The 26352-nt window shown below is 41.2% G+C and overlaps 1 protein-coding gene across 4 annotated transcripts in view; it reads right to left on the bottom strand.

Moving 5' to 3' along the window:
• The window catches only part of palm2akap2 (PALM2 and AKAP2 fusion), a 66572-nt gene that overhangs the window by 28131 nt on the left and 12089 nt on the right, over positions 1-26352 (bottom strand). For all 4 annotated transcript variants that reach the window (XM_088281083.1, XM_088281085.1, XM_088281086.1 and 1 more), the window contains 6 exons: positions 22714-22794; positions 19709-19830; positions 9146-9260; positions 8950-8971; positions 7653-7781; positions 5036-5863 (listed from right to left, as the gene is read on the bottom strand). In XM_088281083.1, coding sequence (XP_088137209.1) covers positions 5036-5863; positions 7653-7781; positions 8950-8971; positions 9146-9260; positions 19709-19830; positions 22714-22794 — 1297 coding nt within the window. The remainder of the gene's footprint in view (positions 1-5035; positions 5864-7652; positions 7782-8949; positions 8972-9145; positions 9261-19708; positions 19831-22713; positions 22795-26352) is intronic.

The following is a 26352-nucleotide window of genomic DNA, read 5'->3' as shown; positions in this document are numbered from 1 at the left end:
TGTCATTGTCCCAAGATGATTTGATTATTGTGTTCATCATCACACAGCCAGGGATTGAATGTATGTGTGACCTAGTTCTAGTTGTCATGGTGTCTCGAATATGATGAATTATCATTTCCGGCTATTATGTCTCCTCTACTGTCTGCGTCATGTTTGTGTCAGCGTTTCACTTCTCTAAACATTTAATCCGATGAAATAAAGAATTAGGATCTGAAATACTTACAAAATATTACATTTTGTGTCCTTTGTATGCTAATACATCAGCTATCCTTCACCTAATTTCTACTTGTTACTTACCTGCCCTCTCATGTTTGATGCAGATTACAGTAAAATCGTAAGAGGTTTCTGGTCTTCTTTTAAGTGTGTTTACAGATTAATCACTGCCAAATTGTCCAGTCAGAATCCCACTACAGAGGATTCTGGTAAATTGACATTTTTATAATCAGTATGTAAAAAAATTAAGTTGAACCACATACCATATTTTTCTGACTATAATGTGTACTTAAAATCCTTTAATTTGCTCAAGAATCGATAGTGAGCCTTATAGTCGGGTGCGCTTTATGTGCGGATGTTTGTTTGTTTCTCTTAATGTGCAGTAAGATGCCTTATAACCCAATGCACCCTGAATATGGAAATATCCCCAAAATAGACCTGTTCATTGGGGCTGCGCCTTATAATCTGGTGTGCCTTGAAAATATTATAACATACACTGCGTTTTAAAGAAAAATTGATCAACCGCACCCTATTTCGGCTTAGATCATATTTGACTTGTGAGACGTTTCAACTGAAACTGAATTAAAATGCGAAGTCCGGTGCATACACAGGCCACAACATTAGACACACATCTATAGTGTGGTACACGATATAAAAAAATACTGCTGTTAAGAAAATAAATAAATATATATATATAAAAAATAAATATATATATATATATATATATATATATATATATATATATATATATAATATAAAGAATTTTACTTCATGAAAATACATCTTTTGCCCATAGTATTCCACTTTTTATTCTTCAATCCGTTCCTTCCCCTCATAATTGTTTTTCTTTTCAGTGCATACCCAACGGGCATACTTGGGTGTGCCTGAAGTGTTGTGGCCAGAGAGAGCACACTTGTTAGTGGCAGTTGGTATTATCGGAAGAGATAGCGGTGCAGTGAGGGGAGCTTGTGATCCTTTATTTTTTGACAGCAGCCAATGAAACAGTGAATGTTAAATAGAGAGACAGATGGAAGGAACAACAAGCAAGAGACAGCAGGAGAAACTCAGCTTTATTTTTCCAAAGATAGTGAGAGGATACAAACGTCGGAGAAAGAGGTGGGGAGGATGTGATAGTGAGACGGAAGAACCGTAGAGAGAAGGAGAAATGTGAACAATAGAAAATGGCTTTTTTCTTTCTTTTAATGAACAGTCCATACAACCATGAGGGCAGGCAGAAGGGAAGAAAAGGCGCCCCCTAGAGAGTTAAAGTAGTCCTTGACTGAGTGGCAGTGAGGCTGCAAGGTCAACAACCAAACCCAGGCAGGCAAGCTGCTCATCAACTCAGCGCTCCATTTTATTTATTTATTTATTTTTGGGCCGAAGCTGGTTTGAAAAGAATGATTGTATTTCCTATCGTTGGTGCTTTTTGACGACAAACTCTCTGCACGGTCTCCATAGTTCCTTAACTTATTCATTACGAGCCGAATAAAAAAAATAAAATACTAATCTTTGACGTCTTTAGCCGTCAATGGGAGTGAATGAGTTAAGACAAACATTGAATATGCTGTGATACTGGAGGGTTCTAATCTAGTGTGTTTTCTACAAATAATGATTTCATCAGCAGGTAGCACAATCAAAACGAGTCAGAGGAATTCCAACCTTCCATCCATTCATCCATTGTCTATTGAACTTGTCATCATTGGGGCGAGATGGAGCTGGAGCCCATCCCAGGTGATTTGGGGCGAGAAGTGATGTACCCCATGGACTAGTTGCGATCTAATCGCATGAATGTCAACCTTTCATATGACTTAAAAATGCTAACAGCTTCAACCCCTCGAATTGCATTTCCAATGGTTGCCAGAATATCTCATCTGAAAACGTTGGTGGCCTGCGTGAGAGGGAAATGAAACATTTGCCACGCATGCAGTTAATGGGCAACCATGCACTTCGTTTGGAATGGTTAGTTCAGAATCCTGCTTCTGCAAACTGTTTAAACATCCACGCATGCCTTCGGCAGTCAGCGTGACACATCTGCAGAAGGAATTAGCTGTTAGGAGGAGTTGCTTGTGGGAACAAAACAATAGTTGGGTGTGTTTTAAATGTGACATTAAGAAGCAAAGTCCAATGCAAAATACAAAGGTCTTGTCGTATTGCATCATAGGGCATAAAAATGACTATCGTAGTGATCTCTAGTGTGCAATAGATGTGAAAAATAAAGTCATTTCTGGATAGAGCCTTCAGTATTTACATTCTTTACCTACACAGGAAACCTCGAGACGAAGCGTGCTGTTGGCCGGCCACTCAGCAGCAACGGCCAATCACTTGAAATAGAATATGTTTATTTTAAGGCAAACAATTCAGCGATAATAGGTCCATTTAGAGAAGAGAAGAAATGGAGATTTAAGAATTGCTTATCACGTCATTTCAATCGCGCAAATGATGTTATAATGTGTTTTTACTTAATCATGGCTACTTATTAAAAGGTGGCAGGCTACCTGACCATGTTTACACACCTGAGTCACAAAAGCACCACGAAATTGACATTGTGGATTTAATTCTTTTGGATCCTTAAACTGTCTGGAATGCGTCATCTCTTATCGTGGTCATGCGCATTCATTTACTGCAGAGCGTAGCTGGCCTCCATTGTGATTAAGGCATTTATTAGGGATTAGACCTTTATTTGTAAGAGTGAATTTATATATTTACATAATATGGAAAAATATGTTATATATATATCCCCCGCACAGTGAAATGAAAATTATTTTCGTTTATCTTTGTCGAAATATTCCGATCTGCTTGGAACTCAGCCTCACAGATGCTAAATTTTCTGTGCAGGCAGTGTGTGTTATGGTGAAAATTGTTCGACATGACACATGGAGGAATTAGGTACATAAAAATGGAATCCACGTACACAATTTTTTTTTTTCAACTTGATTTTTTTCAGGTGGTTGCAGAGGATCAAATCATCTGGATCCTGACACATGTTTTTAAGTAGACTATACATCTATCCCAAAAAGGCATCTGGATCCAGATGATTTGATTTTGTGAAATCACTTGACAAAATTCTAATTGAGTAAATTCAACACACGATTTTTTTTAAGTGTAGTGTCACTAAATATTTTTTTTCCTGAGTGAGCGAAATAGGTGTGGTGTTTATTTAGGTTGACGAAGCCCAAAACGATTAATTAGCATTCATCATCTAGTAGCGCAAAGTCCACTATGTGAGGAAATGTGCTATGCGGACATTTTGACTGCAACTTCATTGCCCTCGCATTGACATATTCGATTAATTCATTAGCCCTGAACAGGATGTGGATGATTGCTGCTTTGGGAAGCGCTGCTGGCCTGCCACCAAGAAAATTAGCCGTACTGTATCTGAATACAAAAGATGTTGACCAGGCCGCATTATTGTAGCACCCTTGTTAAGAAAAAAAAAAAGAAGGGCCTGGTCGGAAAGCTTAGCAAGAGCTGGCAGTGTTGTGGTGGTCCTCCAAAGCACGGGATAACTAGAATAACCTTAAAAGTTGTCTTTCGCAATACCGGTGGTTGGCTATCCGTTCATTTTCTAGGCCGGGTACACCTCGGTCACCTTTTAGCAACAGGGGACATGTAGGTACATTTATTCAAGTCACACTAATGGACAATTTAGAGTCTTCAATTAACCATTGTGGTGGAGATGTGCTAGCCCATACCAGCATAAAGGTGGCTGGCAATTAATATTAATCTTTGTGTACGTTCCAGTCGCATCACTGGTGGCGTTTGTCCATGTCCAATGTGTTCATGAATTTGTGGAATCAGATACTCTGAGGCAGAAATGGCTGCACAATTCCTAAAGTGTTTCATGGCTTTTTATTGGCTGCTGATTTCGGAAGTGGTTGAATGGGAGGAAATGACTTCATCGGGGGACTAGCTCAACTTGAGGGAAAGAATAAGAAAGAACTCGTTAACTCTCATTTTTCCATTGAGAGAACCAGCCCAAAAATTCTCTAGATTTTGGTTTATAAAAAAAAAAATTAAAAAAAATCTGATAAAATCAAACTAAACTATCGGTGTAAACGCAATTGTCGAGATGTTTTGTTATGACTATACAGGTGGAATAATAATAGAGGCACATGAAGAAACCAAGGCAACAAGGACCCTCCTTCTCTTCCCCACTAAGACAAACACCTTAGCCACATAACTGTGCTTCTTAAAGTCGTGTGCGTGTGTTTGTTCAGGTCAAAGAAATTTACGGGACATGAGAATAGGAAAAACAAAGTGACATATAATTACTATATATATATATATATATATATATAAATATATATATATATATATATACTTTTTTAAAGTGTTTTATGATCTTTTTTACTGAAACTGATTGTGTGGTTCTTTTGTGTCTGCATGGAAACACGGTTGCTAACTGTCTGCGAAATCTCGGCGACAATAGCCGAGTCTGGCCTTGCTTGGCAAACAAATGGATGTTTCTCCGTCTATCTGTCTTTGTTTGACGTGACTGTTGCAGCATTATAACAGATGAGTTCCTGCTGATTGGTTTGAATGTGTTGAACTAAACTGTCAGGAGGTCAGAGCCACCGTGTTGGCACAAAAGATTAACGAAAAAGCAGAAATGCACGGCTGAATGAAGGCGTGACGTGCGTACGTGTGCGTGGGTGCGAGTGTGAGTGTGGCAGCCGCTCAGAGTCCAGAGGAGAAGGGGCTTCGGTTAGTAACCATCCAAAGACAGAGGGAAAAGAGGGGAGTTGTGGGTGATAATAAAAAGGAAGCAGAAGATTCAGTCACATGACTATGCAGCACTTGCAGCGTTTCCTCTTGTCTGTACCTGTGGCAGGGGTGAGACCAGGAGGCGGGGCTTTGTTGGCTTCGGGATTTGGCGGGGGCGAGGCGGCGCTGTCGGGCTCGCGACCATCCGACGAGAGTTCCGTGCTGCCGGCCTCGGACGTGATCGGTCTGCCCGACACAAGGTCGGCCGCCGTGCCATCGATGATGGACAGGTCGGTGACCGTCTTCTCCCTCAGGGACTTCTCGTCGTCTTCATCGATCAGAACCACCTCGGCCTTGACGGCGCCGTCGAAGCCGAGCAGCCGCCGGCTCTCGCTTGTGTCTTCCAGGTCCTGGTAGCCCAGGAACACCATGGTGACCGGGTGCTCAGCGCTGGCCTGAGGCATGGAGCTGACCTCTGGTTCCGGCTGGGCTGAGGGGCCAGGCTGAGTCACGATAGGAGCAGAGGATGGGGGCATCATGCCTAGCCGAGTCTCCCTCTGCAGGGTGACCTGGGCAGGCGGGCTCGACGGGATGGAGGGCGGGGCGCAGGATGGCGGGGACAGATCGTCCGCAGCTGCCGGCGAGATGTAGGCCTGTGGGGCAGCGGGGGTAACCGACACCTGACCCCTCCTTTCATCTCCCACTCCACCAGGTCTAGCTGCTCTCTGGATTAACTGGTCGACCTGCGAGGAGCTCCACCCGTTCTCCATCGAGGTCGTGGACACGCCCCCGGAGGTTGTGACCTCGTAGACGACTTTCCTGCCATCGTCGTAGACCTTGACGCCGCGCGAGCCCGCTTCTGAGGGGTTGACGCGGTTCGCCGACAGGATGCGCTGTTCACCGGTCTGAGGGTCATGCTGCACGTTGATCTCCATGGCAAACATTGCTGTGAGGAGGGAGAGGGGGTAATGCAGAAGGGGTGAGGGGTGTGAAGGAAGAGTGAGGGGGTGGACAAAGTGGAAGGGGTGAAGCGTGAAGATGGGGACACACGGTAGACTGAAAAACCTTTTGCAGTATTATGATGCTTAGGCTGAATGGAACCACTTGCATAATCAAGTCAAGACAAGAGTATCAAATATTTGATTTTAGTAAATAAAGAGTAAAGCGGGGTACACAATGGCGATAATTGAGCCCTACCATATTTGATTTCATTATCCTGTGGTGTGCTAAAAGGGATTCTTTTGTCCTCCCTAATTGGCTCAAAAACTGTTGAACCAGACATGAATTTTAAACCGGTTCAATATTTACGATTTCAAATCTGAGTTGGGCCGATCTACCGTCTCCGTGATTAGGAAGTGAAATGATTGACAGTTTGCCCAACTTCTTCCCATTTCTTCTTCTTTTTATTTTCCGTTAGCTTGGATGTACGGTGGCACCATACTACCCCTCACAGGCCACTTTTGGCACTACAACATACATCATGACTGTCTTGGAGATTTCGTTACGTGTATGATGTTTGGTTTTAGTCAAGCCCAATGCACACATTTTGACAATCAGTTCAAATGTTACAAATGGTGACGTGTATAGCTACCTCGTTTTCTATTTTGGAATGTCTCACGTTACAAATTTAGGTCACGGAAGTATTAGATGGAAAGGCATAATATTTGATAAAGCTCGGTACTGGATTTCATTGGGCTAGTCAAGCAGATATCTTTTTTTTTAGGTTTGCTGTGCTCATGTCAGTCAGAAAGGTTGAAATTAAATACGCAACAAAGGACGAAGGCTTTGGGACACTTGCATTACACCTCCAAGAGGTAAACGATGGACATAAATATGAAGTTACTACCTCATTAATTTAGAAGAACATTTCTGCGATCAGTGGTTACCGATGTTGCGAAATGTTTGCTCTAGTTTGTTTGATGGGGATGACGTCAGGGCTCCCAAATTATTTTGTATCAAAGCGTGCCCTTGAGGAACATTACTTTGAGCGAAGGGCACTTAGTCCTGATTTTTCCCAAACAGATTGTAGTTCATCTAGTGTACTTTTATTAAAAAAAAAAAAAAAACAAGTTCAATGTAAGCAGTCAAATTCAGGTTATCTTTTACATTTAATCAATTTCTATGATTCATATTTCACGATGTAAATATTTAACCCAGAACATGAATTGTTGAGGAATTTCTTGAGATAATATATTTAAATCCTTGTAAGATAAGAACTAAAGAACAGATTAGGCAACATTTACAAATTGCTTGAATTTTGCGAAATGAATTAAAATCTAGATATTATATACAAGGAAATTTTGAGGAAAAAGTGGCCCGAATCAATTACCTTAAAGTGTCTGATACTCCACCAGTCCACGAAGTTAAACAAAAACTGCAATTAAAAATCTGACTTGCTTGGCTTGCCTAGTTAAGTTGGTGCTAAAATAGATTAACACTAACTATAACAATGATAAGTATCCACTAGAAAACATTTTAAAAGCCTAGAATGAAGAAAAAGGTGACCTACTGAGCATGTATTTCAAAGTCCATGCAGTGCTATTCCAAGGTTTATTGACGTGACTTTAATAAGCATGTATACTTAAGTACTAACCTGTCTGTCTTTGTGCTCTGCGTGTGTCTAATCCAACTTGGCCGCGTCCCAAACCCTTGATGCCCTTTCATCCACCCTCACCGAACCACCACCCTCCCCTCCTCTCCTCTCCCCTCGCCCTTGTCATCCTCTCCATCCTTACCGGGTCTCGGTGCTGCCTTCTCTCCAGGCGCAGGTGGGCTGGTCCGAGGCTGCGTGGCCGGGATGAGTTGGTCGGGATCGTGGTCCGCGCCGCCCGAGAGAGGAGCGGACGTGCAGCCGGTGGCCTCCACTGTGCACGAGCACAAAGGGGGGGTTAGGGGGGGGACAGTGTCAAAGACTGTCAGTGATGTTGGAGGCCGAGTGGCACACGCACGCACACACACTGAGTACACAAATAAACACAAGTGATGAAGTTAACCACCCACTGCCTCACACAAAGACACACACACACATTCACACACACAGACACACCCCCTCCATCTAACCGTTCTTGTCTCACTTCTGTGTCCACGGCAACTGTAGCACCCCAGAGGTTCAAGTGCTGATGCGGCAAAAGCGCATGTGTGTGCGTGTGTGTCAGTGTGTATGTCACTGCTTTGTGTGTGTATTTGTGTGTTTTTGCATGTGCGTGTGATAGGAAGAACAAAGCGGCAGGGGCTTACAGGGCTTTTTGGAGAATAGTGGGGGGGATAAAGCCAGCGACTGCAGGCTGCAGAGTCATGGCCTTGTGTGAGCGTGAGTGTCAATAGTCTTGCTGAGCATGGTGTGTGTGCGCGTGTGTGTGTGTTTTAGTGCTAGTGTGCAGTGTAAGTATATACTGTATGTCTATGTGCTCTGTCGGTGGCAATCAGAGTGTGTGTTTGAAGGTTCATGGGCGCTCTCTGGCCCGAATCGCTCTTGCCTCAGCGAGATTATTATCCAAACAAACACACACTGACAAATGCACACACATTCGGAAACAACAGTGACTGACACCCTTGGGAGGAACGAGAATTCTGTTTAGGTGACTTTGTGCATATAATGTGTGCAGTGGAATCTCAATTTTATGGACCAATAGGGGAAGGGATCGCCCATAAAAGCAGATTGTCTGTTAAATTTTTTTCGTGGCATAAAAACACTTAATACAATATATATTTTGTATTTTTTGTTGTTGTTTGTTGTTGAAGGCTAAAAACGCCCAGTACAGCATTACACTAATGTAAATTACTATAAAAAAAACGCTTGAATGGGTTCCAAAAAGTTTGAAAGTGTTTAAACTTGCCTTGCAGGTGTTTTGGTGGGATAATAACATGCAGCTTGTCACTTTTAAGAGCATGTAGTTTAGTGCATTTTCTTTGGCTATAGAGAAGGGTTTGGCAAAAAAAAAAGTATACTGTACCAATATCAGCTCAGCACAGACATACAAGTTTGTGTGTGTGCCCGTGCATGTATGTGTGTGCGTGTGTCATTGATCCTACCTCCATCATGGGTCATCAGACTCTGAAAAGAAGAACAATCACCTCATTAATCAAAATGATTAAGGTTGATTTATAAATGTATTTGCTATATACAGTACGTATAGTCGAAATCATGACTGTAAAAACTTTTGGTTGGTTGTTTGATTGGTTGTTTGGTTGTTTTCTTTTAAATCTAAATAACTTTGTTTTTTTTTACCTTCTGCAGGTCTTCAATTGAGCGTTCAGTCTCCTTGAGACGTTCCCGTAAAGCCCGCTCTTTAGCTGAGATCAGAGATTCTTCACTCTCAAGTGCACTGATTTCAGATTCCAGCCTACAAACACAGAAATAGCACACTTAGTCGATATTGGAGAGCTTTTCTGTTACTGACCCGCATCCCACTCTAAATTCATCTCAACACAGATTTGTTTGATCGTAAGAGGTGGTCGGCTTGGTAAATAATTCTCTGGTTTAGGTTATGAATGCAGACGTGAGTTTGCTGCAACTCAGTACAGAGGTGGAGCTAATCAAGCGCAATACCTGCCTGCTGGGCACCCCAAAATTCAGAAAAATCATTGACACTTTCAGTGTTCACCTCGCACTCTTTCTTTTACAATCAAAAATAAATGTCATTGTATAATTATACCTTAATTTCTATTGGTTGACTAAATGAGAGGTCCTTCGAATTTTATGAATGTGAAAACCTTAGGATGACAATTAAAAAAAAAAAAAAAAAATACGCGTTATGCTTGCCAATTTGCTATTGTGGTACCTGTTCAGGAAGACAGTCGAATTTGATGCAAAGTATCAACAGTGAATCAGATGTTGTCTGCAGCTGGTTGTGGTACAATAGCATCTTTTGACAAACACGCTACAATAGTGCAAAGGCTTGAAGCAGTTTATCCTGAGTAAGACGTTAAATAATCCGATATGACGGCTCAACAATTACATGATTCATCCTGCAGTACTAATCCTATTTGCTATATTTCAATGTGTAAGGAATAGCTTAAGCCCCAGTTTAGATTTTGAGAAAGTCATTCGACATCCATTAGAACCTCTCAAGTATTTCCATCCAACCACTTTCTAGTCCACGCGAGCTGTGATCTGCAATTTATCGCAAGTGAGTTTGGGCAAGAGAGTGGTTGCCAGTAAATCATAAGTCAGATAAAAAAAAACAAAAAACATTCACACTTATGGCGATGATCCCACAACCATCCACTCACAGTCCTCCTCGATTGTAAGACGCTGACGTGGAAGAGACACACTCAACGACACTCGCACACGGGGACGTTCAGAGATGGCTGTAACAACAATAGTAGGAAGCGGTCTGGGAGGAGAACCACGCTTGCTTCCTCGCAACCTGCCAGCACTTGCAACGCTCTGGTACACTCCTCTGGGATGCAAAGAATGTGTGTGCTGTAATTATGTGTGGGGAAAAAAAAAAAAAGAAAAGACCTTCAACTTCATCACACTATGGTCAACTCTCGCAACAGCTTTTTCAGAACGGAGATCATTCCTTCATTTTAGCAAGATAGGCAGTTGCATTCATTGTTGATCTGGCAGGCGCTCAATTCAGCAGACGTTTTTATCTATCACATTTTCAGAGACATCAGGGTGATGTTTAAGTGGGCAATCATCCCAGAGTTGTGTTTGTGATAAACTAAATGTCGAGAGCGGGACTGCCATGAAACAAAGTTGGAAACCCATTTGACCCTGGGTGGTGGGCCCATAAACTTGTTGATAAAATTAGCAACCAGCCAACCTTGAAACCCCAAACAAGGACGAGCAGCGTATAAATCAGAAGGACTATCTCCACTTTAGGCACTCGAGCCATCCGTCCTTGGTCCTCTTTATCTTGTTTTCTTTTCACCACAAAGAGTGATGTGGAATTGGTTTAGGTTCCTACGCCGATGAGTGGGTGGTAGAGTCAACAAATTGGTTTGACTTCGATTGCTAGCATGCGCCTCAACTCGACCAGGTGCTATTCTTGACATCAAGTCGGCAACGTTTCCTCACATAGTGACCTCTAATTAAAATAAAACATTGAGAAAATCTCACGACATAAAGTGTCACTGAAGAAAAATGCCACAATAAATACGGAGACCGAAGTAAAAATGACCTTGTCTGTATTTACACACAAACTGATTAAACTGTGTGGAACAAAAAGGAAGTTATGTTCTGTTGTAGCAGAACGGCAACAGCTGCATACACAGATGTGCTGGAGCTTCTGCCATTTAATGGGAGAGCATGTTATTGTTCTGGCAGTCACTATACGTCATTAAAATAAGCGAATGCACCAAGAGATATTTTTAATTGATAAATGACACCTCAGCTGACACATGTAAGCAGTGATCCCTCAGAAAAATACGTGCTTCATACCTCCATCTCACAATGACAATGTATCTTAACTAATGACCTTTCCAAGGTCTTTGACAACTATGCAAGTCTAAACTGCACATGCTTTTCTATTATTTGCGACTGGCGCCCTCTAGTGACCAAACCGGAAACATGACAAAGACTTTCAGTGCAGCAAGAAGATAAGGAAATACTGTACTCTGTGGCATTGTGTCATGAATTCATGGTTGTCTTTACTCATTTCTCATTCTTGACTTCGAAGCGCTTCATTTATGAATAAAAAAAAAATAGTTGGTGAGAATGTTAACATGTTTTTTCTGTATTCTTTAGAGCAGGGGTGTCAAACTCATTTTTGTGGACGGGCCACATCGTAGTTGTGGTTTCCCTCAGAGGGCCTGTATGACTGTGAACCCATATAAATTGATTGGAAAGCCAGTTTTGAAATCAGAAGCTAGTAAGTAATTGTTCACCAATTTTTCAATTTATTTTAAAAGGGGAGAATTGGTAACAAATAAATGGCAGTATCTCATAGCTCAGTGTTGTTAAAAGTGATGAAAATATGCTCGAAACAGGAAGTTGATGCAGATGATTTGCCCTTTGCGGGCCACTTAAAATGAGGTTGCGGGCCAGATCTGGCCCCCGGGCCTTGAGTTTGACACATGTGCTTTAGAGCATTGATCATTAAAGACAGAAGATTTTCCGTAATTTTCTTCCACTGAAAAAAACTGGTGTGTTGAATTTACTCAATTTCATCTCGTCAAGTGGTTGCACAAAATAAAATCATCTGGATCCAGATGATTTCATCACTTTGTGAGCGCAATCAGTGAACAAAATAAAATTGAGTAAATTCAACAATGGATGTAAGTACAAGACGGGCAGCGGCAATGCTAGAAGAGAACCGGGTGTCAACGTTACTGTCTCGCCTTGTCAGCCAACCGCATTCTCGTTGCCATGGATACGCCCGGCTTTCCACATCATAAAGGACATGGAAGAGTGCATATCTGATTTTATGTGGTGATGGTGGAGTGTGTGCGTATGCCCACATGCATTGGAGATTCTGAGGCGATCCAAACGACTCATTCTATGGAGGAAGAAGGCAAAGCTCCCCACCACGCGGTAAATAAGAGAGTATTTTTACACCGTAATTCATGTGTGCTTTATGTGAACTTTCCTTCTGGGTGCACTTCTTCTCTTGGGAGCCAGTTTCCCAGATGCAGAGCTGCTGGAAAGATCACATTGGTTGAGGTAAGCCTCAGCAAGCCGTGCCAGTGAGCCACCATTTTCTCAAGAATTTCTCGAGTGAAAGAAATGATTACTTCTCTGCGCTTGTAAAAGTCTCAAATCTATTTCCCTTTCATGACTATATCAACTTTTCTATTTTAGAATCAGACTTTTTCTGCTCTGATTCGTCACACATTGCATCCATCCATTTCTGATGCTGCTTGTCCTCATGAGGAACACAAGTGAGCATTTTCGTCCTGGAGTACTAGAGTACTGAGGACAGTCGGGACGTGGGGGTAACATTTCGCACTCACTTCCTCTCGTGCAATACCTTCATTGGTTGCAACTGAAATAATGAAACCATATTCCACTTAAACCCATATATCTATTTATATTTACATTTTGTAATTTGCTATGTTTGCCCATTTTATTACCTGTGTGCTGCTGATCTATCATCTGCTCTAATCATGTGTTGCTGGAACTTTAATTTGCCAGAGAGAGTGAATTCTAAAATGAAGTCTAAGTCTATTTCCAAAAAAAAAAAATCTGAAGACCAAACAAAGTGAACAAAGTTATCCAACATAACCCTACTCCAATTATAAAAAGAAAAATTAAATGCCGAAAAGTTTAGTTTGGGTCTGACTTCATGTCTGCTGGCAACATACAGTATTTCAGTTACGTGCAGCAGCTAAATGCTGCTTCACCGTGTTTGCTTTGAAACCTGACTAATTAACCCGAGCTTGCAGAACTCCAAGTCCTACTGGGCTTATATTCAATTAGCATTTCCTTAATGTATTTAGGAACCATACTCACACCTTTAGAGTTGTTACCGAACCGACCATGCATGTTTTTAGAATATCAGAGGAAGCTGATGCAAGCTTGTGCCTTCCAAAAATTGCTGCTAATATTACCAATCATGCAGATTGCAGTTTCCCACATTCCTAAAAAGAAATAAAATGTAGGCTAGGCTTTCATCCAATTCACACAGATGTGTCAGCAGTATTATTTTCTTACTCTTGCTTATTTTTTCTCCCTCCTGGCCCAACACGATGACGCAGTTTGTTGTTTCATTTTTTTTTTTCTTGACAACACAGTACAGAAAAAGGCCCGGACAAGATACAACTCTACACTAAAAATCGGAACACGTGCCACATGAATCAGGATTTCACCAAGCTACGGTCGTTCCGAAGCACAAGGTCTGAAGCGCACTGCAGTCGCTCTTTGTTTTCTGCTCTAGCTACAGTATGTTTATGGCTCTTTTGTTTCTCTGTGCATTCAGCTGTAAAGATAATTTGTTTCTCAGATGAAGCCGCCCGCTCCTGGGAAATTACTTGACGTCATGCATTTGGTCTTCACTGTTATTGTAACGTACTCGAAATGAGAGCATCAGTTTGTCTAAATTACACGGCTGTTAAGTCAACCAGAAGGAGGGTGTGCACGGATGAAAGCAAGACCGCAGAGCGCTCAATAAGAAATGTCATTTAGGATTTGTTAAAGCAACTGCTGGTGACGGAGAAATATTTATTCTGTTAGTGCCGGTCATATTAAACGAATGCCTCCATGACTGCTGTTAATCAAAGGTTATCTTTTTAAGACATACCGTATATGTTAGCATCGCTTCTTTTGCCGTTATACAGCAACGCTCCAGTGTGATGAAGTGGACACCGATGCACCACTTTTAAGTCCAACGTATGCTTTCCCTTACATTATGATGAATTAAAACTGTTTGTCTTTTGTTACATGAGAACAAAAAACGCTATTCCCCCACTTCAAAACATTCACATTTGGAAGGAGTTTACAAATCCTTCCCACATCATAAACCTACAGTTTTAACGGTTGACCATCATAGTTCCCAAATGTTATTTTCCCGGAAGATGTAAACGTACTGAGACTTGACACCTAAACACCAACGCTTCACACTGTGGAGCAAAGAATGATTCTTTCCAAAGCCTTATGTCAAGTGGAACAGGCAGTGTTTCAGTGTTGTTTCTTACAGTAAGTATAGTTTGATTCTGCCAGACATGAGCAGTGTATCCCAGAGGTTCAGTTTTTCGCCTTTGGCATGGCTTGGATTAAGCTAAATGGTTCTTTATTCTGAGAAATGACTTACTAGAAGGGGGATTCCCCCCCCCCCCCATCGGTGTTCCCTTCTCAAGGTTTTTTACTTTTCCCCAGATGAGGTTTTGAGTTTATCCTTGCCCTCCTGGGGGTTGAGATCAGACTTTCTGTGATTAAAAGCTATACAGATATGGAAAGAGATGTTTTATTCGATCTGACGTTACAGTAGTCAAGTCAAGTCAAATTTGTGTGATAGCAGGATTGTTTAAAAATATGTAATCTCAAAATATAAACAAGTAATATCTTCATGATACTGCAGAATAATACAACCTTATCAGAGCTGAGCCCAATAGTTGGAATAAAGTTACACAAGAATAAAAATATCCATCCATCCATTATCTGTTCCACTTCTCCTCACACGGGTTATGGGGTTGCTGTAGCCTATCCTAGCTGTCTTCGGGCAGTAGGCAGGGTACATCCTGAATTGGTTGCCAGCCAATCAGTGGGGCAGGGCACACATAGACGAACAATCATCCTCGCTCACACTCATACCAGGTGGGCAATTTAGAGTGCCCAATCAACCTGCCATGCATGTTTTTGGAATGTGTGGAGGAAACCCACGGAGGCACGGGGAGAACATGCAAACTCCACACAGGAAGGCCGGAGTCGGAGTCGAACCCACGACCTCTGCACTATATATATATATATATATATCTATATATATATATCTATATATATATATATATATATATGGCACACAAAATAGCAGCAGTCCAAAAGTAGCACAGTGTGGGTACATGTCAGGTCAGTGGCACATTGTGAAAGAGCCTTTTACGCTGTATTCCTCTCGCTCTTGTTTACTTAGCTCGGCCATGTAATGATAGGGATATTTGTGAAACTCCCACTGCCACACTCGCACACTCCGTATTTGTCCTTCAGGTAGTGTGAGCGTCCTCTGCTGCACACAATGACCCCTCTTTCTTCACCACCGTGACGCTTTGTATGCTTCTCCAAGTTGGTTTATGACCCCCAAAAATCGTGCTAAAGGATTTTTTTTTTTCGGGGTGGGGGGGTGGGGTGGGTTGGTGTGGTGGAAGCGATTTCAATATGTGTATCGCACAAAGATCCTGCTGCTTCTCCTGATTTATGTCATTTCCATATTATTCCACTCAAACAAAGGTGGCATTATTTTCCTGTCTTGATGTTTCTTTTTCATTACATTTGATATATTTGATTGCATCTTCTTATGGAAAACCTTATGGTTGCTTTCTGGTTTCATTGTATTTTATTTTATTTTTTTGAACTTTAAAACTAATTGACACTTTGAAAAGCTTTCTTTGCTTTCACTGACTGTATTTGTTCTGTAGGCTGTGAAAAGACACGAGGGCCCGTAAAAAAAGCTTCGTCTATGTCTCGGTCACTTTCTATCATAAAAGTGCCCGCTGGCGCACATGTTACGAGTTTAACAGTTGTAAAAAGAAGATGGGAGAGGATGCCTTCTGGGCTTCTGTGCGTTTAGTAAGAAAGCGGGGGAGCCTAATTTGGAAATGTTTACAAGGAGAAGGATTTGTAAGTGGTCATACCTTATGCCTAATCTGGCAACATGATTCTTGTTTTGTTGTTCATCATAACTGTGGGTATGCATTGCAAACAAAAACGTCTTTCTGCCTTGAAATGTGAAACATATAGTTGTGTCCCAAGCGGAGGTTCAGCCACAAAGCATCAAGGAGCAAAAAGGACTCTTGAGATAACGTGATAGTTATTGGTTCCAGATGTGCTTTACAGTATATATGTAAAGCTTTTCATCTGGCTTTTTAAAGTGCCTACTTCTTACTCCCTCATTTGGTATTCTACAAAAGTCTCGGATGAACATAATATTAATTACTAAGGAATTCCCAATTAACAATATTTCGCTATTATGCTAGGGGTCGGAAACATGCATATTTATGCAAGTTTGAACTGCTGCGTCTATTCAGCTATCTGCGGGATTTCAAAACTGCACTCTTTAAATCAGCGCGTTTCAATTATTTTATGTTACGCCCCCTCTAGCAAAAAGAAAACAATTCGCGCTCCCACCCAACCACTCACTCTCAGTCGCAACAATCTCTGCATACAATAGGCAATGAGAGCGCCACTGCCAACTACTGAAGTGGATGTGTAATTACACTTTATTATAGTACGGCGGGAAAAAAAAAATCATGTTCCCCAGGGTCACCCGTGCCCCCCTCAGCATCGCACCGCGCCTTTCCAGGAGGGCCCGCTGCACTATTTGAGAAGCACTGCTTTAAATTGAGGCATTAACGCAGATCCTAAACACACAGGAATGTAGGAAATAAACTGTTATCTTTGTGCTTTTCCCCATTAAAGTGAAAAAACCCCACAAAGTTAAATATCTCCTTACTGAGGAAAAAAAAAGGGTACCGGACAACAAGACCATTCATCTGAGGTGAAGTGACAATCCGCTCCACAGTGCTTTGACCATTCACGACTGGTGTTTACTTTTTAGTGCCAGTGTCATGCTGGCGTCTGCATTGGTGAAACGTTACAGTAGCCGGTGTTGACAAAGCCTCTTTTATGTATGCATTAATGGTTAAGGAAATGGGCCCAATGTGCTATGCTTGCAAACGCAATAAATTATTCACACCAAATTGTTGTGTCATTTTCAATTGGCAGAGAAAACTCCTGACTTTAACTCAAACTTTAATCTTAATCAAATCCCATTGTTTCGAGAGAACATGGACGACTGGCACTTTAATCACACCCAAAAAAATAAAAAATAATGACTAACTAAGTAATCTGGGAGAATCTTTTCATGCTTGAGTAGGTGCCACCTTTTCGATGAGAGTTTAAAAGTTAAATGTTTAATGTTGCTATGTGAACAATATTGTCTATGGGCCGGCTAGTTTTTGTTTTTTTTGCCCAGTGGTCACTGCTCACCCGACATCTCTCTATTGTGGAATGCGTCAACGCCAAAGTCGGCTTTGTGGTATCCTGACAACTGCTGAGCCTGAACCCTGAAGTACAGCACAACCATATTTTTTAACGAGAGTCAGACCTGGAGAAAGAAAAAGCACTTTCCGAATGACTTTGAGTCACAGATGAAACAGGATGTTACTAAATGGTTAGTCATGAGGATTATGTCACTCTACCGTTTTTTTTTTTTTTTTGTATCTTGGCACAAGGGTTTTTCTGTGTGTGGTAGTTATGCTCATGCTACCATAATAATGTATTGGTGTGATTCTGTGCCAGTTATCAGAAACTAACGCCGTTGGCTATTGCTAATCTGTGTCCAACAACAAAGCAGCTCAAGCTAATTTTTTGCCTTTGATATAATATTGCAAGGGTTTGCAATCCTGTTCCTCCAGGTTCATTGTCCTGCATGTTTTGAACATTTGAATCAGGTGTGTTGCAGCGGCGAGAGATGGAAAAGAGGCAGGATAGCATCTCGGCTAGCTGTTTCTTTCAAGAAAAGATAAGTGTGGATCTTCACCCCAGCATTTAATGGGTGGAGAAACCCATTTTCTGACAGAGCACACAAACAAATTACTTGGTTCACACTTTATATGTCCCTTCTAAGTGGACGGACACACCCGGTGATTAATTGTGACTGAGTGTGTGTTAGACCCGCCGCACACCAGGCAACAGGGACAAACACGATTTAAGTAGACTATCATAAAACGATTCCAGTTTGCACACCAAGCAACCAATTACCGCAGCTATGGAAAAACTGTAACGTTGTGTCGGGTTTTGATGCTCCATACACAATACACTGTAGTATACTGTTTTTTTTTTTTTTTATTGAACAACGAAACCATGGCGCGATTATTGAGGCTTACGCTAAAAACCCGGAAAACGTGTGTGTATGTGTGTGAAAGCCCATGTCAATTATTTTAATCACATCGGCGACGTTGCAACACCATCAGTCGGATCACAGCAAAACCCGGTGACGGAAGGACAGCCACTCCGAGCCCCACTTGTCGCACAATAGCCCGGATGTTGAGCGGTTTCGGCTGAATCGCTCGTTGCACATTTGTTATCGATTACTTACAACAAATAACTGTCCAAAAAGACAACGTGCGGTCATGGCCACATCCAAGCAGACAGAGGACAACGCTTCCAGCTCATTATAGCCGACTAAGCCTGGCACTTCATTTATAGCGCGAGTGATCTCATGCACCGACTGCATCTGGAAATAAGTGCTGATCCCATGTTAATTCTTGATGGGAATCAGGAAGCTCCTCCCGAAGACACAAATGCAGGAAGTGCACAGAGTCACATCACTTGATCCCCTCTGTTCAATCTTCACAATACATCCCTGAATTGTCAGCATCATCCCACTTTAACTTGTCTCTCCTGCGTTATGCTACTGCTCTTTTTTTTTTTTTTTGTCCTTCAGCTCTTGTGGCTTCTGTTTTAAAAGCCGTTACTAAAAATACTCAAAATAAAATGGGAACTATTTTCTACATTTACGGTGTTCGTATGTCGGTGCGCATTTTATTAACTGAATGTTTGTGATGTGCCACATGCCGTATTACAAAATTAGAGCTCTATTTTAAGACCCTGGTTGACACTTCAAACGCAACTGATGTAATCAAAGTGAAGCACGTCGACCTATTTGTTAAGAGTTGATGCGCTGCTATGGGAAGAGTAGAAATCCAAATAAACTGTTATTTTTCTCAAGATGACAATGTAGAAATTAGGGCTGTCAAAATTAAAGCGTCACCGCTGGAGATTAATCTAAAAATTAGTCTTTGAATTAAATATACTTCAAATTTGGTGATTTTGAATTCATTCCAAGCTATTATTCAAGTAAATATCTGTGAAAAGCTTCACAATTCTTTGTCTTAATTAATCACAATTTATCATGGAATTTCTTTGTGATTAATTAGTTTAAAAATTTTAATCACTTGACAGCACTATAAATATAATACGATTGAGTCACTGGGAGTCATAGGATGGGAAGATTTGACCCTGACTGGCTGAACTGGAGACAGGACAGAGGGTGGATTTACACAGAATCCATTTAAAAAACAAAAGACAACAAAATCAACTTACTCCTATCATCTTATTCTGTTTGCATTAGTTCTGCCAGATCCATTTGGACCAAAAAACGTGAAATGTCTCAAGGATTAGAAAACACAGCAGTACCTCTGTATCATGTCTTCCAGCCTCTTCCCGTGCTCCTCGTCAAGTTGCAGCTGTTTCCGCCTTGCCTCCTCTTGTTCTGCCGCCATTCCCTGGAGGAGCCATCGCTCCCGCATGGCTTTGGACTGCAAACATAAATGTCTCAGGTGAGTTCCTAAACATAGAGCTCCTCTTCAGCTTGACTTGGGGGAGAACACGGCGCTCTTGTCTTGAGTAGGCTCCAGCTGAGAGTAATAAACCATGTGTCATGCGATGACATCACAAATTAATTACTACGTTTCGGTTTGAATGTCTTCGCAATGTTACACTTCCAAAAACAAGTTTTGGTTGTATTCAACAACATCCATGCATAAAGAACTTGGCTGGCAGCCATTGATTGTTACTGCCCACCTCTCACCCTAAAATCAGCGGGACTCCATCTTACCCACCACGCTAATGACGACAATCATCAAGTGCAGTTGGCATTCATAACGGCAACATCAAATCAAGACAAAGCAGATTGAAAAAGGTTGAATGTGGTTACTTGTTTAACATTTCAATCATAAAAGCTGATGTTGTCAGCTCGAGTTATTTGTTCTCTGTGTTGTAACCACAAAAGAGATGGCCATGAACACTTTGCTTTAATTATGGAAGTTCACTGCCACACAATGAGCTGCTTGTCTCCGAATGTTGGAAATGAAAATGCCAGAATTATCCGCACACAATGATTTGGCAAACAAAAACATTCACGTATGAGTCACCACACGCAATGCAGAAACAAGTCCATGATATGATACCACCTGCTGTCAGATTGCGGCAGCTGAGGTACTTGGTTGTGCGTCTGTCTGTGTGTGTGCGTGAGTGCATGTGTCTGTGTATGGTTGCGTCCCTTCCAAAAAGCCATGTACAACTTCGCATACATCACATCTGTTGTGTGGAGCTGCCACATGCGTAATTCAAGTTACATGGGAATTGCCTTTCTCAACCAAATCCAATCAACACTTTGCAAATATCTTTCAAACATAATGCATTTTATAAAGATCTGATTTATGACTCGCCATCTATTTCGCCTTCCTTTCCATATGAGTTCATCACAATGAAAAAGATCACTGTTCAAATCTGGGATTAGGCGTTTTTTTTTGGTTTTTTTTGGACGAACACATTCTGAAACCACACATTAGGCTAACTGACAACTCCAAATTTCCCATCACTGAAAATGGCTGTCTGTCTGCATGTGCCTTGTTCCTAACGACCAGTCCAGGCTGTACTATGCCTCTCGTCCACTGTCAGATGGAATAGGCCACAACTGTTACGTCTGCTGCTGTACAAAAACTATATAGTTCAAATTTAAGTAACTAATACGCTCATTACTGATTGCGGTAAAATAAAAATATATATTTATATTACAGTAGTGCAAAACTCGACTATGAAATTCAAAAGAACGTCTTGTTCACAGCCCATTGCATTCCATCAGAGAGGCCCAGTTGTCCTTTTGAAGTTGCTGAGCTGTAGTCTCGTTTTCTTTTCTCAGAGCAACCGGGTCCCTAGAGGGCCTTCTACAAAGCCTGCTTCATGCAGCTTGGCTGCGTGGCACTCAGACATAATGGCCATTTGATGGGACTGCATGACCAGGTGCTGATTACATCAAGTCAGCTGGTGGCGCATGCATGAAAAGTAAACACAGCAGTGTGCGGACTCTAGGGGGGGTGTCGCGCTCAATACAGCAAGATGTCCAATAGTGACGATTCTGCAGTCACAACACGATTGATTATTTCATCAATTGCTTTAAAATGATTATTTTATTGGTGCACCTTCTGCCATTTACATGAAGACTCCTAATGAGAAAAAAAATAGTTGGTGCATTTCATCCTCATCCTCATATTTTTCAACTTCTGCAGCCGACACTGAAAATGAAGACTGAGCATTCTTAAATCTTGGAGCTGAGCCTTTATGGAACAGATTTCCTTCAACTTTGGCTTGGAAAAACTTGCAATGCATTTGTGTAACCTTGAAAAGCTGTTGTTGAAGTGGATGGTAGTAACGGGGAAAAAAAAATCCTGAATACCTTTAAATTATTCAAGTGATTGCAAAATATAATGGAGTTGTGTTTATGTTTTTTGCTGTGGCTGGCTCTCCCTGAGGTGGTTTTGCATTTATGAACAGGGCTCGTGTTGCTGGAAAAGAGTCCAGTTATTAATTTAATATCGTGCGGAATCTTACGTTCTTCTTGTCAGAGCGCATCGCTTGATGCACAAGTCAGCATGAAGGACTCCATTGCACTGAACACAACACTTTAATGGCCGGAAACATAAGGTGTGCATGGCTTTAATCAACAATCCTTTGTCAATGTTTCCATAAGTGGGTGTTTAAAGCTGGAGACCACCAGTAGTCAGGAATCAGATTTACAATAAAGGACTCTTTCATGCCAAGGCCATTAATTAGAGAAAGGAATGTCATTTATTTCCACTGGATGGATATTTAAAGCAAAACAGGAACTCAAGGCCATTTTCTCACGCATTTCTAAATGTCAGCAGCATTTGAAATCAATTCACAGAGGTGGAGTTAAATCACTACGTCAGGTTTATGATCTCATAATCTAGGTTGATGTCACAATTATGGAAGTAATGACGTCAATGTAAACATTCACAATTCATCACATGAGTAGGATGTCTTCTTGTGATTTGTCTGCAGATATTTGAAGTTCTGATCATGTGTGTTAGGTCAATGGACTTATTTAGCAACGGGTTAAATGCAGAGATGATCATTCCATCCCAGTGACGGACGATCGCTAATCAATGAAGGCATCTCGACAGTGCGACCGCGGTCCGAGCTTATCTGTGAATTTTCCTCGTTTGACATTGATAATGCCCATGGTATTATTTTTTTGTGTTAGTGGGTCTGTAACATATTAATCCATATGAAGCATTTTAACTAAAAATATTTCACACAATGAGAGTCCTTCGACTCAGTTGTATAAGATGAGCACTGAAGACTTATTGCCCAAAAAACAAAAGCAATCACACACCAACCTTGAGATGTTGGAGCTGCAAAACCAAATCATCGAGCTGACTTCTCTTGTCTTCGATCTCAGTTTGACGTTTTCGCTTTTCCTGCGTAACACAAAACAGAGAATAGTCAAAGCCTACAATTGTTACAGTTATTCATTAGTCACCAGACAAATCGCAAATTTAGATTAAATATACATTCACAATTTATAGCCTTCAAATAATCTGACAAGCATGTTCTTAGAAAAGAAAAAAGAAAACAGAAAGGAAGACAAACCCGCAACCTTAGAACCATGCTGCTGAAATTGTTTGTGGACTAACTTCCTCACTTGCGACGATTTTTTTTAAAAACAATACAGCAAATGGAAACAATGATAGCAAATTATTTTCCCACTTGAAAGAGCAGTTAGAAAAATGTGTCAGGAAGGAAGTAAAGTATTAGCCCAGTTGGCGGTCAAACTCTTATCAAAGGCTAACAGGGTGAAGGATTCACCTGTTATCTCAAGAGGAATAAACCACTTCAGTCCTCTAAAGAGAGAAAGCAGAGGTTGACCTTGAAGTGGGGTGGAAAAAGGTCCTTAACAGAAGTCGATATGGATGAGGGCGAGGAAGAAAAAAAAAAAAGGGTGGGGGGAATGGAGTAAATGAAGGCAATGTGAAACAGCTGTTGATGAAAATACATGGGAATGTAAACCCTACGTGGAGTAGAAGGGCATGGGAGTTTGAGGACGGCTCTCTTACACTCACACACATCCTGTTTGCTTTAAATTACCACAAAAAAAAAAAAAAAAAAGCCAAATTGTGGCTGAATTTTGGAGCCTTTCTCGTGGAGTTAGCAAAAAGCTAACAGTAAAAGAAACACCTTCAGGAGAAGAACAAGAAGTGGTGTATGATAATATTGAGAAACAACAGATGATACACAAAAATAGAGTAAACTCCAAACAGTTCTGCACTATTATAACGCCACTAAGTTTTCTGGCAAAGACACCAGAGGAGATGGTTGGACAAAACCATTTAGCGCTGAGTCTGCTCTTCCCACCCTTTCATTTTGCACGCAAATTGAACGTTTTGCTCCTCCACTGACATACTCCATTTTTGCTCTTTTGCCAGCAGAATACGGGATGGACACAGACTGCTGAACAATAGATAGGACGAATCAATGAGAAGAGAGAAAACAACCTGGCTTTATCAGTTTAGCTTGGAGAACAGTCCATGATGTAATGGAATGGAAGTAAGCGCAACAGAGCGGGGGTGGGGTGCAAGAGGGTAGCCTTGTAGGAAAAGTTGACACTGCGTCTACATTGGCTGCAGTACAACCAAGCAAAGTATACACACACACACACACAAAGAAATCTGCTTTGTGGTTATGCTAGCAAAAATCAACAGAGGCACTTCCACTGCACACTGAAAAAAAGTTTTTGTTGAATTTAGTCAGCTTTATTTTGTCATGCGGTTGCAAAAAATAAAATCATCTGGATCCATTTTTTTTTTTAAGTAGAGTTAAAACAAAATATCAGGATTTTGCATTTGGGGGGAGTTTCTAGGTAGACTCCTCCAAAATATTTGAACAAGTGACTTCTTCCATGCACATCTCTGGGCTCATCAAAAATAGATTAATACAGATGAATACATTTTGACTATACAGTCAACTATTAAGAGCTGATCTATTAAGTCTTTTTAAGATTGAATTGAAAGAAAATCCACAGTATTGACAGTAGCTTCCCCCGAGAACACACCAACCTCCTCCTCGGGAAAATATGTTGACATTCCTGAAGACACATTAATAGCTTCCCACAATCTGACTCACTCTCTGTTTGGCCAAACTTGGCTTGCAGCTACAGTCGGCCCTCATACACAGATAATCACTTGTTCCGCTACTGGTGACACACTTCAAGAAAAAAAAAATGAAATCTCTTCAATAGAACTTCAATTCAATTTTCGTAATTTTGAAGGGCAAAGTTGAGATTCCATAACAAGCTTGTAAAAGACACATAGGCACAGCAGATGTTAACGACTGGTTGGCTATCAAATTAAAACGTATTTTTTTCTGATTAAAATGCAAGTAAATTCGCTTGGATATAACAGTGGCATCGCTCGCAAGAAAAGAAAATGGCGAATCTGTGCCCAAGTTGCACAACATTTCAGCTTCAAAATATTACAGGATACGAACCATCAAGTGAGATCCTGTTGCACCCCTTATTGCGAAGAGATGAGAGGTACAACACAGATGCTTCACATTCTACACATTCCAACACACCCGAAAAGAAACATCTCCTTGGCGAAGATCATCTTCCATTTAGCCAAATGCCGTTGAGTGCAAAGCCCGAAATGGCCCTTCAACTGACATGCAAAACATGGGGAGCAGAAATTATTTACACAACAACTAAGACAGTTAAAGTAATAAAAAAAATAACATAAAAACAGTAAAACTTTATTTTGGAGTCAGTGAATCCTCCCTCAAGCATCTCCAGTTGGTCCAAAATGCTGCTAACTCCAACTGTGAAGGGCCTTCACTTGCATTTTCGAGCTCTTTTCAAGATTCTTTGATATGCTTTCTTTAATCTTTATATGGTCTCGCTCCATCTTACCTACGCATTTTCCCTATATCAGCTGAAATAGGACTAGTCAAGAGTAAAAAAGGAGGATCAAAAATTTTTAGGGGATCAAAATGGTTTGAGATAAAATTTAAATAAGAAATATCAACTTTACACGATCAGAACACTGCCATAAAATAATAATAAAATTCCATTTGAGCAGATTGATTCCATGACTCCAAGATCTAGTTCCTGGCATCAAAAGGTGTTCCACAAGGGTCTGTTTTGCGACCCTTGCTGTTTTCGTTATACTTGACGCCCCTATGTTCCATCCTACGAAAACATGGAATTTCCTATGTCCCGCTGAGTTAAAAAAGTCGCTTTCTCCTTGAGATCCCTCCTGTCCTGTCTAGAGGAAATCAAAATCTGGATGTCACTTAATTTGTTGAATGTCATTCTACTTTCAACCCTGTTGACCTTGGCCTCCTGGCAACTTATCTCACGCCAACAGGCTGGAACTTGTGTTTTAAATTGGACAGTGATTTTAAAGATAAAGATAAAGATGTCCTTTATTAGTCCCACAATGGGGAAATTTGGGATTTAGATTTAGAATTAGATTGGCAAATCAGCACTGTTGTTTGGTCCAGCTACTTTCCTTTTAGGCGCCTGGCTAAAGTGGAGCCCTTTCTAATGCTAACACACCTTAGGCTAATGACGAACATTTTAGGTCAAATTTGCAAAGACAGCCGACGATCCTTTCTTTCTGTCCGGACACTACTTTGACACCATTGGGTGAAGATTAGTTGTCATGGAAAATAACTAAATAAATCATAAAACATCCAGGCTCAATCAGTCAGCATTCCACTCTCTCCTGTGTCATTTAAACGCTGCCCAATCACATTCACAGACGCAACTATTCAGTAAGGCCAAAACAGCTGCCGCTAATTTTGGATGGCATGTCATGCCTGTCGTGTCTGAGACCCCCTACCACCAACTAACTACCCTCCCACCCGTCGCCGTTGCTTGTACCCTATCCAGAGACTTTGCCCCAAGCAGGCGCACGCCCACGCACATTCATAAACTGCCCATAAAGTCAGCATCTTATAACCATGTTTGCTCTGCTGCGACT

Source organism: Idiotropiscis lumnitzeri, chromosome 18, assembly GCF_059441095.1.
Source record: "Idiotropiscis lumnitzeri isolate Australia: NSW breed Sydney's pygmy pipehorse chromosome 18, RoL_Ilum_1.0, whole genome shotgun sequence".
NCBI lineage: Eukaryota > Metazoa > Chordata > Actinopteri > Syngnathiformes > Syngnathidae > Idiotropiscis > Idiotropiscis lumnitzeri.
This window is presented reverse-complemented; position numbering and strand designations above follow the sequence as displayed.